The 15583-nt window shown below is 45.7% G+C and overlaps 1 protein-coding gene across 1 annotated transcript in view; it reads right to left on the bottom strand.

The window, feature by feature from the left end:
- UBE2A (ubiquitin conjugating enzyme E2 A) overlaps positions 1 to 15583 on the bottom strand; it is a 186185-nt gene that overhangs the window by 87925 nt on the left and 82677 nt on the right. Inside the window, exon 4 of the mRNA XM_086918559.1 lies at positions 8868 to 8957. Within this exon, the coding sequence (XP_086774685.1) occupies positions 8868 to 8957 (90 nt within the window). The remainder of the gene's footprint in view (positions 1 to 8867; positions 8958 to 15583) is intronic.

The raw sequence follows: 15583 nt of genomic DNA on the forward strand, positions 1-15583 counted from the left end.
TGACAATCTTTGCTGCATGAAATGGTCAAACTCGAATACACTATATGAGAAGGCACGCATTGGGACATAAAACAGGCACTTCCAATGGTCTGGGGACCGTTTACAAATGGCCGCGATAGTCATTTGACTACCTCAGCCAATCAGAGCCCCCGTATATCGGCCAATCCAATCCCCCGAAAATCGGCACTTGAGAATCCAAATGTGAGTAGGCACGCATTGACACATAAAACAGGCATTCTTAATGGTCTGGAACCGTTTGCAAATGGCCGCGATAGTCATCTGACTATCTCAGCCAATCAGAACCCCCGAAAATCGGCCAATCAGATCCCCCGAAAATCGGCACTTGAGAATCCAAATAGATCAGTGAAACACTCGTTCGGCGTTCGAGTGCTGATAAGACGCCGAACGATTGATCTCCACTGGTAACGCTCTGATGGACCTACTTGGTCGCTTTTATGTTCAACAAGCAAGGTTTAAGAACGCTTTTAGAGTGGATAACCTATGTTTGTTTGGTACTTTCTTTTAGTAATTGAACTGAAGGGAGATAGGACCACGCTCACCTATGGGGGCTGTTTTCCTGTTTTTAAGTTCCTCTCGGCTGGTATGAGAGGCAAGGCTAATTGAAGGGTAATAATAATAATAACTATTACCTAATACAGCATGACTGTTTGACAGTGCATTATGATCTATATGTAGAATACAAAGGTGGACAACAGGTAACCCCATATATGTTTGTTTATATTACAGCACTCGAAGCACAGTGTCTCTTGCAGTGGCATTTAAATTGAGTTGCCCTGAGGAAATTGCCTGATAAAAACTAAGGCAAGTAAACATGTCGGCTGTAAGTAGGGTGTGAAGCGATAGGTAGTATTCACACTCCTTTTTTATGTTTATGTGTTTACTGTTTGCAACAAAGAAAGGAACATGAGTAAAGTTTATTGTCCTGGTTGCCCGGTAGCTTGTATGTTAAACGTTTAATGTTGTAAGTTTGTCACATATAAGTTGTGTTCACTGCACCATTCACTGTCTTTTTACTTTGGGTTTGAGACACGTTTACGTTAAAGCTTGATGGCACCAATGATGAGAACAGGGCCACCCTGGTGAGTATCAGCCAGGGGTCCCATTGGTGGTGCGCCTGTGAGGTGCCATCTCGCTCTTCACACATTTTTTGTCTTTCAAGGTGATTGTTAATCTTGTGCTGTTCTAAATGTATAGATCAGAGCTAGGTTGCTTTTTATATAGGCAATAGACTGAGACATCTTGATTATCACTAGATTAAGGGATTCCCTGGGGTGATTTATTCTTAACCAGTGATGTTCACAGATCAATAGATACATATTGCCGCTAGAACTAGGATCTGTGTTGTTTGATGCCCTGATGCTGTGCCCGCTGGAACTTCGGGTCCCACTGCAGAGCCCGCATATGCCATCTGGCATGCATCACCAGCAGGATGCAGGAGGCCATCAGGCCCAGAAGCCGGAGGGTCATCCTGACTGAAACCCAGGATAGAGGCTGGAATCATAGCCTGAATATCCCGGACTCGCTGCTTGGGAGTATAAACCCGAAACAGCATCGAATCCACAACCGCTACGGTGAAAGGGAGTTTCTGAGAGGGACTCCGGTGAGACTTCGGCACATTGATTGAGAACCCCAGCAAATGCAGGAGGTCGGCCGTAGTCTGGAGGTGGGCGACGACTGCATGGGGCGTGCCAGCCTTCAACAGCCAGTCATCAAGGTGGAGGACCTGTGCAGATGAGCTGAGACCACCGCCATCACCTTTGTGAACACCCGAGGGGCACTGGTAAAGCCGAAGGGGAGCACGGCAAACTGAAAATGCTCCTGGCCCACCGTGAACCGCAGGTAGCACCAATGGGACGGGAATGTGAAAATAAGCGTCCTGCAAGTCCAACGCTACCATCCAGTCTCCAGGGTAGCCAGGACCTGAGCCAGAGTCAACAGTTTGAACTTTTCCTTCCGGAGGAAGCGATTGACGTCCCGAAGGACCAAGATGGGGCGCAGGCCCCCTTGTCCTTCTTGGAGACCAGAAAGTAGTGGGAATAACAACCACTCCCTACTTCCGGACCAGAAACGCACCTCTATGGCCCCCTTGGCCAGGAGGGTCGTAATTTCCTGACGGAGAAGAGCCAAATAATCCCCCGACATGCGGTGTTACTGAGGTAGCATAGCTGAAGGGGAGGACTGAAGAGAAGGGAATAACCATGGCAGATTATCTGCAGCACCGTCTTGTCCAACGTAATTTCGCGCCAGTGGTGGCAGACCCTGCCACCCACCGGCGTGGGGTGCTCCCTGAAGCTCGGATTAGGAAGGCTTAGACGGAAGCAGCGGGTGGAGGTGGACTGACCCGCGTGCTGGTTACCAGACCGCCCATGCGGAATCCGCGGCCGGGCTGAGGCTGGCTCTGCACAGGCTTGCTAGAGGAGCGCACCTGGTTTCCCTGGCCACGAAAGGAACGAAATCCAGGCGTAGCAGGGTTCTTTGTGGAAAGACCCACAGACTTGGCTGCGGCCCTAGAGTCTTTAAAGCGCTCCAGGGCATGGTCAGCCGTATCGCCAAAAGGGCATATCCATAAGTGAGCCCTCAACATCGGGTGAGAACCCAGTGGAACACAACCAGGCGTGGAGCCGCAACGCCAAAGTCATGGAAATAGCTCTGCCCAAAAAATCTGCGGTGTCCAAACCACACCTGATGGCGAAGTTCGCTGCATCCTTGCCCTCCGCAATCGCTTAGGAAAGGACAGCCTGGACCTCCTCAGAACACTGAGGCAAGGCCTCGGCTACCGAATCCCACACTGCGTGGGAGTAACGGCCCAATAAAGCAGGCGGTGTTAACCGACCGTAACCCCGAGCTGGCTGAGGAGAACAGCCTCTTGCCAAATTGGTCTAGCCTTTTAGAGACCTTATCCGGCGGAGCCGTGGGAAAGGCACTCTGACGTTGAGGCCTGAATGACAAGGCTCTCAGGCGTGGGGTGAGTGGTCAAGACGGCAGGATCACCCGGCGGTGACGCCTAGCGATGTTTTTATCTTTTGCATCTTTTCAGGAGCTGCCGACGGACTCTGGTAAAGCCGCCGACGGACTCTGGTAAAGCCGCCGACGGACTATGGTGCTGCGGGACTCCCCGGCACCAGTGGAACCGCAGAGGCGGAGCCCCTGTCCCCCTCGTCCGCCTCCGGGGAGCAACGGGGGGACGTCAGAGAGCAAACACGCTTCTTCGACTTCTTTTTATGGCGTCGCTTACCAGAAGCCGAAGGCGAAGACTTAGACCCCGAGGAGCAACGGCTCCGGTCCTGTGAAAGGCTCCTAGACCCAGAGCGGAGGTGAGAGGAGCGCCGAACCTCCAGCAACTTCCGGCGCTGCTCCCGCAAGCCATTCGGGGCCATGGCTCGACAGTCTCGACAGTCCCGGGAGTCATGGTCGGTCTCCAAGCAGTAGAGACACACATCGTGGGGGTCCGCCACCGACATGTTACGGCAGCACGACCCAAAAGACTTAAATCCGGCATCCCTAGTGCACCAGGAGATAAGAGGAGGAGACAAAAGTCTCAACAAGTAGTCAAAAATTGACTGAGGTATGTGCTCAATCCAGATCTGCGCTTTCGGCGCGGAAAAAGAAAAGTGCGGTCAGCGCGCATGGATAACGCCCAAGTGGTCTCCAAGACGTCATCTAGGCGCATACAACGCCAGCGACGGACCCGCACAACGCCACCTACGGACGCGCAAAACTTTCTGGATCCAGCCTGACGCCTGGGGATATTCTAAGGTAAGGAATCTATCATGAACTTGTCCCTTTCAGATACTTCCCTTAAAGCCTCTAAATTGAGTATTCAGGTGGCCCCCGGATACTAGGACTTCAGATTCAAAGAACTCAGAAGAGGAGGAGAAAAAATTCATAAAAACCAGAACTGAAGACTTGCTGTGTGCATTTGGCGCCAGACCCCTGCCTGCCTGCACCAGTCTCGACAATCGTGAAGAAGCCAACTCGTCCTGGAGCTGAACCTCTACCAAGAACCCTAGTACCTAGTACCAACACCCACCGACCATGCACGCAACCTAGGATTTATCCTAGACTCCTCCCTCTCCATGGCTAAGCAGGTCAGCGCAGTCTCCTCCTCCTGCTACAACACCCTCCGCAGGATCTACAAGTGGATCCCAAAATGCCTCCGCCCGACTGATCGTCAACGTCCTCCGCCACAGCCACAGCCACATCACACCCCACCTGAGAGACCTACACTGGCTCCCCGTCGACAAGAGGATCACCTTCAAGCTCCTCACCCATGCACACAAAGCACTCCACAACGCCGGACCAGCCTACCTTAACAGCAGACTCCGCTTCCACACCCCCACCCACCAGCTCCGCTCCGCCAGCCTCGCCGCTGTCCCCCGCATCCACGAACTACCTCAAGCGGTAGATCCTTCTCTTACCTCGCCGCCAAGACCTGGAACACCCTCGCTTCCCACATACGGCAGACCCAAAACCTACTCGCCTTCAGAAGACTCAAGACCTGGCTCTTCGAGCAGTAGCAGCACACACACCCCTCCCCCCCTCAGCGCCTTGAGACCCTCACGGGTAAGTAGAGTGCTCTACAAGTACTCCGATTGAGTAGACAGCCAGATCGTTGCAAATTGCCAGGTTTACCATGCTGTGGCTCCCCAGTCCTACCAATGCAGCAGGCGCCCAGGAATTGGTCTCTCGGTCCCAAAAGGTCAGATCTGTCTCCCCACCATGTGAGAAGACACCAGGACCAACTGGTGATAAACAGAACTATTACCTGGGGGTACTGGACATCTTGCAGTAACCAGAGCCTGTTTGAGTCCAATCCAGAGTCAAACGACATCGAGTAGCCGTCGAGAAATGTCAGCAGCGCAGAGACCCACTTTCAGAGTGGCTCAGCTGTCCTGATTTTTGCGCCCTCAAACCAGGAGACAGACAACCGCAAGGACATGTAACACACCAGCCCAGACTACCTAACCCCTCTGCACTGGAGCGCCCCTGCCAGGACTCTCGAGAACTGACTGTGCTGGCTTGCTAAAAGGAGCCTTGTGAACCAAGCCCCCACCCCTTCCCCCCATTGGTAGCTCCTGGACTTGTCCCCAGAGCCCGCTCACTGCACTGCAGATGGTACTTTCGACCTTAACACCCCCACCACCTTTCGTCCCCCCCCACTACCTTAAATCCTGAAGGGCACCCCGGAAACCTGCTGCAAGAACCTGTATACCTTATATGTCTTTTTCCCAAAGGAAAGCATTACGCATAAAGACTTATTAAAGTGAACATTTTACTTACCTGTGAGGGTCGATATTTGAACCAATGTGAAGCGCGATTGCATTTCTAACGCTATATGAACCAATAAGATCAGGAGACCTTGCGCTCACGTGGTCCTCCTACCAACCAGCACGCGCTTTATATTAGAGCTCTTTCCTGCCGATCGGTGCCTCCCCAGTCGGTTCAGATGCCGGCATAGGAGCACCGACGGACAGGTAAGAGCGCGTGTAGATTTCTTGTTTAGGCGCTACTTAGGCAAATGAGCGCTATGCAGAATAACAATTTCAAGCGCTCTCCTCATACGTTATACGAGTGGTTGTATTAACAACTTCACCCCAGAGCCTCTAATAGTAGCTCCTTTGACACACTATTGGGTGAACCACTTTTTGTAATCAGACCACTATTTCAGTACTTTTTGAGGCAAATATGTGTTAGGGCTTTGCACTATGTGTAAAACATGTTTACTGTTCACATGTTTTTTTAGAGCGGTGCTTCACTCATACCCTGAGCCGCTGCCAGGTGGGGTGAGGTCTTTGAATCTTATAGACTACGGTAAGATTTTCTACAGATGTTTGGAATATAAGATATATATCCGAATATTTAAATCACTGCTTCGTTACATAATTGAGTTTATTTTTCAGCATTAAATTATCTGATTTAGTTATAGGTCCATACTGATTGTACCAAACTTTAGAAATAGTTTCACGTTGAGTGGTTACCTTCATCTGATACTTATTCTCCCTTTTTCTCTGACTTCACAGTGAACAACACTATCTGTAAATTCATGACGAACTTTCATGTTCTGGAAAATTCAGGTGACATCTGCACTTGTTTACTTACACGTTACATTCTTTGTTGTCACTTTATATTAATTTTCATTTTTGTGCAGTAGCACACTTTGTTTGATTTGGTCCTAATGAAGGCAAGGACGCAGTAGTCCATACTTGCTGAAACATGTTGACCTGGCTTTACCTTAGACAGTCCATTTACATGTCTTTGGAGAAACCTTTTTAATCTTGGACAAGTGAGCATCATTTGAATAAAGTTGGTTCTATGCTCTCTCATCCAATTTTACCACATTTAGCTTATTATTTTCATTCACTTTTTCTGCACTGCACTCCACAGTCATCACACTTGTCTCACTCATTAACTACCACTGAGTGATATACCATACTGTAGTCGATACGGCAGAGTAGACTTTTTAACAACTTGGTCTATCTTTGACTGTGACTTAGACATACTCATACGGATGGTATGGATAAATCCCAAGTGATGAAGGGCGGATCCGAGTGGTGACTGATGGTATTGTCCTCATCCACCTGAGATGTTGAAGTTTACCTTCATACTGGTCAAGTAGTTAAAGGGATGTGTATTGTCAGGTTGATGTCTATCACTCCTTAAACTCTTTCATTTTTTAGACCCTCTGATACTTGTAGTTGTTCGATATTTTAACAAGTACTAACTTACTAAGTTCTTGGTATCAGAATTTACATAAAAATAGGAGTTCTTTTTCTAAGTAGGGCTTGGATTTATTGTGTGTTAGTGCGTCTCATTTATTGCCTCTGTGAGTACAATAAATGCTTAACACTATCCTCTGATAAGCCTAAATTGAGAGCATATAGTGGTATAATTGTTGCCTCTGTAAAGCAATAAAGGTTGCCTGGATTCTCTGCACAGTGTAACTCACCTTTTGGTGCACTATATAGAGCGAGTCTGCTTCATACAACAACCACTTCAGATACTGGAATGTGCCTTAGTTGCAGCACATTCAGCAACAAATAAAATACCTTTCGTTTATTACACACACTTGCAAGGCTTAGAGGGGTCTTTAAAGCAACAAGGTGCTGTCTCTCGTGACCAGAGGGACATGCATGAGCAAAACATGCTGTGAAACCTTTCAGGTGATGATGGTACTTCCAAGTTGGTCCTGGCACAGTGCCCATTAACTTGTACTCCCTGTATTGTAGCATTCCTAGGTGAGCATTGAGCAACACAGGGAACACAAAGGCAGTTATGAAATAGGTTTTTAAATACACTACCCATGGCCTTGACCACACTGCTTTTAAACAGGTTTCTGCTTCAGTACACAGTGTGTTCTCACATTTCAGTGGTGTGGGTGGCATATGCAAACGTTCCTAAAAGCTATTTGAACAAAAATATGTAGATTCGCCATAGGTTTTTTTCCCAGACAAAAATGGTTCAACCAAAACATGCTTGCATGTGTAATTCTTATCCTGTATTCTATTGCATAGTGGACCTTGTGTTACAATGTGAATAATTGGCAGTTTTTAACATTATTCAGAAATTTGGCTGAGCTTGTTCTGTCTTTCGAGGTCGACCCTCAAATTGTGTTCGGCCTTTCTAGGAGATCCCCTGTTACTTCAAGACTACTTTCCTTTCTAGACCAATTATTGCTTCTCTTCTGGGTAGACTAAATCACAAATGGCAGAAAAATATTCAGTAGCCTCAAGGCTGGTGAAGTATATGAAGCTTGTTTCCCCAGTGGGATGATTATGGTGGGCTCTGGACAGAACACGGAGGTTTTATTTGGATGTACCTTAGAATAGAGAGCTGAAGGCCTCTGAAAACAACTGCCAGAGACTAATTCCGGTCCTTTTCACCCCAGAACAAATAGGACTTTCATACTCCCTAAATATTTTCTTTACACGCCTTGAAGGTTTGTGAGGAAGATCAGTAGTTTTTTTGTGCCCACATGCCGTAACGAACCAAGCCACATGCTCTAGTCTTAGACTCTTTTTACACCAAAAAAAGCTTGGCACGCCTGACACTTCTGGGCAACATCTGAAAGAAGTATTCTTCAGAAATCAATCCCCCTTACACCTTTGAAGTAATTCATACAAAACCAAGGTTCTCATAATCCTATATCAAAGATACTACTTTCGAAACTCTTCCATGTCTGGTCATGGCAAAGTGACCGATTTTAGTCGACATTTCGGTCTCAACGTTTCGTACCGCAGAAGAAGTCTCACTATTGGTGCATGTAAGGCTTCAGAGAAAGCTATCAAACTTCAAATTCAGTATCACCCACAGCCAAAAATCAAACTTCACTAAAGGTAAAACAGTAATATTTCTGACCTAATGCAGTGCGTCAGCAGTTCAAAGCATGAAAACTGCAAAAAGATGCACAACGCAAACATAGGATTACAATGAATGTAACTTTTCTTATGAAAACATCAGTGGACACCTTTCTTCTGATGACGTGCTTCTAGGCTGACCAATGAAACGTCAAAAAGCTTTTCTGGTAATATGGCAACCAAAGACAGTAGAACCCCGTTCTCCCCCCCACCGCCACGAGTACATAAAAGGTGGCACATATAGCAAGGGTAAGTAAATTGGGGAAACAATTTGAATAATAAAAAAAAAAAACATCACCTTCATTGCCCATTTACTAGACTGGTGCAATAAAACATCACAAAGAAAACAAGACTGGAAAAACAGAGAACATACTCATGGTTTCGTCACTTTTACTGCTGTATTTGACACAGTTTGCTAATTGCCGATACATTTTATATAAACGTTGGATAACCAACTGTAAAACATGAAAAGGAGATAATATGCTTACTTACCATTGGGATGAAACATTTTAGAGACAAATCTAACTGTTGGTGGTTTATTTGGATATTCTTCTGTAAATTCTATTGTGAGTTTGAAAGTCCCTAGAATGAGAGAGAAGAGCATTTTTCACATATATTAATAATGTATGCATTGGTTTCATCCAGTAACAACTCTGGGTGATTACAATTTGCATTTGTACATCTCAACTAAAATCTTGAAAACTAGCTACAGGCCATTTGGAACGTCCTAGCAAATTCCAATCCATTCCCATTGAAAAAGATTTTCTGCTCTATATCCTTGATATGGGATATGATGACCAAGCCTACAATACCCGCACAAAGCCTAAAGAAACCCGATAGAAAAGGAAATGTTATGCAGACTAGCCTGGTAATTTCCTATCCAATCGCCGTTCCTTTGCAGTCTCAGAACAAAAAACCTGACACTTAAATGACATTAGTGATTTCTTATAAAAAATAAAAAACGTTTCCATGAAAGTAATTTTATGGAGCTCGCAAATACCATAAAGCATCCTGGAGCTAAAGGCTCTGGAATGAGGAGAGCTATAAAGCTGGAACAGCAAGGTTTTGATCTTTTTGTTGAAAAGAGCGTGGTTAGGGATACGTTTTTTTCCAACAAATAATTTGCATTGTTTTAACGGACTGCAGCATCTCAGGATATTAAAGACAAAACTTATTTCAGTTCCCATGAGAAATATAATAATAATCAGTTATATAGGGATTATTTTGATGGATCTCTTATCTATTCATTCAAGCAACCTGATCTAGAGGGAATGCTCGTATTGGTAAAACAAGTCGTGAGGGATCTGTTTGATGTCCAGAGGTAGCTTGTTCCACAGTTCGACTGCAAGATGGAAGAATGATCAGCATCCTTGGGTTTTAAGACGAATGTTACTATGGCCAGGGAGGCAGACCACAAGGAATGGGTAGGAAGATCCTGCAAGAACCTTCACTTTAAATAAGATGCACTTGCCTTGTCAAGAGCCCAAGGAATGGGTCAAAGGACCTTAAACTGATGTTTTTTCGGTATAGGCAACCAGTGTGGGGAACAAATGTTTGTCTGAATGGACTCACGTGAAGGATTTTTCATCAAGATTCTAGAAGCAGCATTTTTGATGGTCTGAATGCAGTGGAATAGATACTGCGATGCACTGTGAAATGTATTAGCCTAGTCCCCACACTGTATTGAATATTCTTGTGATTGGGAGATAGAGGGGTGTGGGGGGAGGGGGGGCGGGGAGGGGGACAACACATGGATTAGCTGCGGTGACCGAGAAAGGATAAGATACATTTAAGAACAGTTTATTTAAATCCAAGATCTGATAGCCTGGAAATCAACACTGTGTGACACACCATGCAGAAGGCAGATGATGGGCCCAAGAGTAGTATTAGAGCGTCCAAGCTTCCCTGGTATAGAATTCCTCAATCAGAGTGCATTCTGTGTTCTAGTCTGGTATAAACCCGGACTGAGAGGTATCTAAAAGCTGGCAACATTCCACAAAATCACGCCACTGGTTGGGAGAACCTAGAAGGGAATCGGTAAAGAGGGATATAGGCCTAAAATTCAGGAGCATGTGAGATCTAGAGTTTTTTTTAAGAAGGAGAGATCACTATTCTACAGCCAGGGAACCGTTGTCGAGGATTTGGACATTTTACAAATGTCCCAAAGATGGAGGCTATGTTACTGGAAGCAATGTGAAATATTCTGAGAGAGCAGAGGCGAGTGGGTGGTCCAGATTTGGAATATCTAAGGGTAGTGATACACTGTTCGCCTAAGAGGGCAAAGGGCAGTAAGGGAAGGATAATTTGGAATCTCAGTCGAATTGTCTAATAGAGAAACAGCATTATTGTCAGAACTAGTAACATTTTTGTAAACAGTTGCTATTTTGTTTTTAAAGCAATCTGTATATTTGTCACAGAGGTATTGGAGGGAGAATGGTGGAATTCATGTTTTCAAGATTGATGAGGTTAAGTCCAAAAGAGAAGAGGTCCCTGGTAGGGTTACGAGAATTGTTTATTTTGGAGGAGTAGATTCAGTTTTAGCTATTCTTATCTGGGTTTTCTAGTTTTTCATTGCTTTTCTATATTAACTTTTGACCTGTGGGAAGTAGGATCTCCTCCAGGCTTGTTTATAGTGTTTGCAGACTCATTTGGATGTGTGTAAGTTATCAGAATACCAAGGAACAGTAGGAGGGCAGCACTTACTTGATGTGTGAACTGGGGCAATAATGTCCAAGGTTATAGTTCACTGCAGCCACAGGTCAAGAGTTGGCAATGGTTACAAGTGTCTAAGAGCAGCACTCAAGTTATCTCAATTTACTTTTGTTAAGGGACGGTGGGTCTTCACTTTAATAAGGGGGGAAGGAAGTGGCTGGTCTAGCAAGAGGAAGAGAAAAAGTGGACTTTCCTAGAAAGTTAGTTTTGGCAAAGACCGGCTCAAAAGTATGCCATGGGGTGTGTGTGGGAGAAGAGACTAGTTAAGACTGTGTAGAGATGGCAAGCAAATTGATCAGGTTATTAATATTTATTTCAAGGGTTTACAACCTGATCTTTAATAAGCTACTTATGTTTTGTGAATATCATACCAAGCTACTGTTACTACTAGTGTAATAGTGAGCATATCATTAGCAACACCCTATGTAAAGTTACGAGCAGTGATCACCTCAGTGCCATAGACTGGGTTGCCACAGTAATGTAAAAAAAAGGCTTTATCAATTTGGAATGCCTCTACATGGGTAATACATAACAGCCATAGCTGTAATACACCTAGCACTAAGTTAATAATATGCGTCATGTCACCTTGATGCTGCATGATATATCACTCGAGTATCATCTTTAAATATATTTCATAAAGTCTATAATTTTTCTAAAATAATCAGCTTCTAAGTTCTGAAAATACACATATTTTAATCTCAAATACACTTTTCATAGAGGTGGTAGTTGATTCCTGCTTGTTTCAGAATGAGGGTATGGGGTTCCAAGAAAAGGTTAAATTGAGAGGGAGAGAGAATAGAACCCTGGGGAACACCTAGAGAGACAGGAATTGGTTTGGAGAGCAATTGCTAATTTAAATGTTTTGGGTTCTGTGCTGAAAGAAGGAGGTGAACCATTCGAGGAAAAGGTCATTGAAGCCAACCTGGTCTTTGAGGGTGTTAAGTTAGGCGGAGTGGTTAACAGTATTGAAGGCAGCAGAGAGGTCAAGAAGAATGAGAAGGGAGGCCTCCCCCTTGTCGAGGCAGTGATGGAGGTCATCAACAATGTTGAGCATAGCAGTTTCAGTACTGCAGCCCTTTCTAAAGTCTGATTGTAATGTGTCCAAAAGGCTGAAAGAGTCAATGTGCTTGTCCAGTTGGAGCAAGGTGCATTTTTCGAGGGCCTTGGATAGAAGAGGAAGATTAGAGATGGGACGCAGATTGTTAAGGTCGGTGGGGTCAGCAGTAACATTTTTAAGGGGTGGGAGTGATTTGGCCAAGTTGGAGGAAAACAGGGACACACCCTGTGGCCAAGGAGGAGTTTATGATGGTAGCCCAATAAGGTGCAATGATGTGCTTTAACCACTTCCCTGCTAATGACAAGGTCAACTCGTCATGGGTTTTACCTGCCCTTTGCTTATGACGAGTTGACCTTGTCATGAACAATGGAAAATCTGGTACTGCAGCACCCAGCGGGAAAACCCCTTAGCAGCCAAGGTGTTAAATCTTGAACAAGGTTAGCGGGCAGAGGGTCCAAGGTATGAGAGGAGGGTTTAAGCTTAGTGATGATGTTGAGGACATCCTGCTCTGTAACTGGGCTGAAGTTAAGCCAAGATGCATTATTCTTTAGCTGTGGGCTGGTGAAGAATTAGTCCAGGGGGTGACGGCGGAGGGGAGATGAACAGAATCTGGAGGGGGCGGAGGTGCAAAAGGAGACTTGGATTGGAGGTCATGGAGGGGTGATGAGCACTGTGGTGAGGGGGTTACGGCAAAGGATAGATCAATTTTGTCATTTTTTTCGGAATAGAAGTTTGCAAATTCACATTTTTCAATAGTGGCCATCAATTTGGGGAGGGGGGCAGAAGATGTTTGATTTTTGATAATGCTGAATAATTCCCTGGGTCTATTTTTTTGCTCGGTCAAGTTGCGCGCAGAAGGAGGCCTTTTCATTGAGGATGTGTTTTTTGTAATTAGCTCTTGCGGTTCTGAGGAGGGCAAGATTTGAGGGGGAGGGGTGTTGTCTCCACGTGCGTTCTGTCAGCCTAAGCGAGCGTCTTCCATTGTTGAGATCAGCATAAAAAAAGGATTTGGTGGGGATTTTTTTGTGGTTTTAATTTAGCTGGGGCAATTTGATCAAGGACCTCAATTATGGATTTGTTGTGGTGTACGGTAAGGTCATTCGGATTTCGTGAGGGAGGAGAAAGTCGACGTCTTGCTTTAATCTTAGCCTCCAGTTCGCCTGGAGGAATAAGGTGAAGATTTCTGGTTAATTTCCTATGTTTGATGTTTTTAGGGGGAGGAGGGGTACGGCACTGTTGATTGTGAAGAGGATAAGGTGATGATACGACCAGTCAATTGGTGACAAAGTGGGAAAGTAAAGCCAGACCTTTGCTGGTGGTGATGGCGTCGAGAGTAGCCCCTTTGGAATCTGTTGGTGAATGGAACTTATTGGGGGCTAAATTCTCGGCATTTGAGCCAATATGCTCCGATGATATCTTAAAACTGCTGACGGTAACTAAGTCAGGATCTCCCCACGATCCCTGCCCTACGTCAGTAGCAACATTGGCAGCCTTCACAATAGCTGACACTTTGGCCAACCTCTTCAACCTGAGGTTTGAAAAAGGTGACTTTCCCACTGTTTGGAAGCGGGCTTCCTTCTCCCCACTGCTTAAGAAACCTTCTTTGGATATTACTGATCCCAACATTTATAGGCCAATTGCCAGACTACCGCTGCCGGCAAAACTTCGAGAAAGCCATGAACCTTCAGCTGTGTGCATTCTTGCGTACTTCAAAAGGTCTAGACCTAGCCCAGCACGGTTTCAGGGAAGGACACAGCACTGAGACCGGTACGATTAAGTCCAAAGAGGAGGTCAAGAAGGCACTGGATGTTGGGGGCCAGGCAGTGCTGGTCCTTTTGGATCTGTCTGCGGCCTTCGATACGGTCCACCATGCTGTCTTGGTGGACCGGTTGGAGGAGTGCAGGGTCCAGGGATTAGCAATAAGTATCCTGAAAGCCTTCCTTAAAGACCGGGTGCAAGTGGTGGCAATGGGAGATTTCGAGTCAAGACCCTTCGAACTCCCAGGGGGGGTCCCTCAGGGATCATCCCTAAGCCCCACTTTATTTAACATTTATGTATCCTCTCTTGCCCCGGTGATCCGATCTTTTGGTTTCGAGTTATCATATGCAGACGATACCTAGATCGTGGTCTCAGTACTCCCTGGGAAAAGAACTGGGTGTGGCGGCAAGGTTTCAGGACTGCATGTCAGCAGTTAGTTCATGGATGGCAAAGAGTTGCCTAAAATTGAATTCTTTCAAGACCGAGGTATTAATCTTCGGGTCGAATACAAATCTCTGGAGCTCTAAGTGGTGGCCGGTGGACATGGGATCCCCGCCATCTCCTGCTGCGAAGGCGAAGAATTTAGGGGTTATTATAGATAACCAACTCTCCTTTAAACCCCAAGTTAAGGCGATTACCTCCTCCATACACTGGACTTTAAAAATTATTAGGAAAGTCCTTCCCTTTTTACCGGTCGGAAGCAGAAAGACGGTGGTGACTGCACTTGTGCTTACCCGCCTCGATTATTGTAACAGCCTTCTGCTCGAGGCCCAAAAGGGTTTGCTTAACAAACTTCAGGTCCTGCAAAATACGGCTGCCAAGGGGGTTTGCCCAAGTTCTCTTCGGTCACCAGGGAACGGGTGAAGCTGCACTGGCTCCCTGTGAGGGAGCGGATTCTGTTTAAATCCATGTGCATTGTCTTCAAGGCGTTGCACGGTCAAGGCCCGGTGTTTCTACAGGAGCTCTTCCAATGGTACAGACCTGGTAGTCGGCCAGTTTGGGGCTGGTCAAAACAGCCCGTATCAGGAAGGTGCACTGGGGGGGGCAGAAGCTTTGTCACGGGAGCAGCAAAGGCCTGGAATGCCCTTCCTTTGGCCCTCAAACAAAACATGAACTTGATGGCATTTAGAGAAAATCTGAAAACATGACTTTTTTACTTGCTAATTGGGGAGGCTTGTACCTCAGAGAGTTATCACTTCAGCGCCAGGACACCAGTTGGTAACAGTGCGCTTTACAAGTGTTATAAATAAATAAATAAATAAAATAAATAAATAAATAAAGTCACAGTTGGTTCAAGTCAGCAACGTTGAGGTCGTCATTGGGGAAATAAAAATACAGATTCACACGCCACTGAAATTATAACAAGCGTGGAACATAAAACGAAAGAATTAACATATATTGTGGTGGGCGCTTCTGGGGATGAGGTAAGCGTGCAGTGAATGTTATGACATCCTTTTAAATAGGCTGGAATGAACATGTTGAAGTGAACAGACAAGATGATAGACCTCAGTGAGCAATTCTGTGGCCATGGCACTTTCTGCATTATTATAGACTGACCACTCTGCACCATAACCTATAATCAAAAACGAATCATAAGCTAATTGACAAAATGCACTCGTGAAGCCAGGTAGTTGCATACCGTTTCCAAAGGTTACGCTGTCTTAATTTAGGTGCCGACTGC

The sequence above is a fragment of the Lissotriton vulgaris genome, chromosome 4_1 (assembly GCF_964263255.1).
Source record: "Lissotriton vulgaris chromosome 4_1, aLisVul1.2, whole genome shotgun sequence".
NCBI classification, from domain to species: domain Eukaryota; kingdom Metazoa; phylum Chordata; class Amphibia; order Caudata; family Salamandridae; genus Lissotriton; species Lissotriton vulgaris.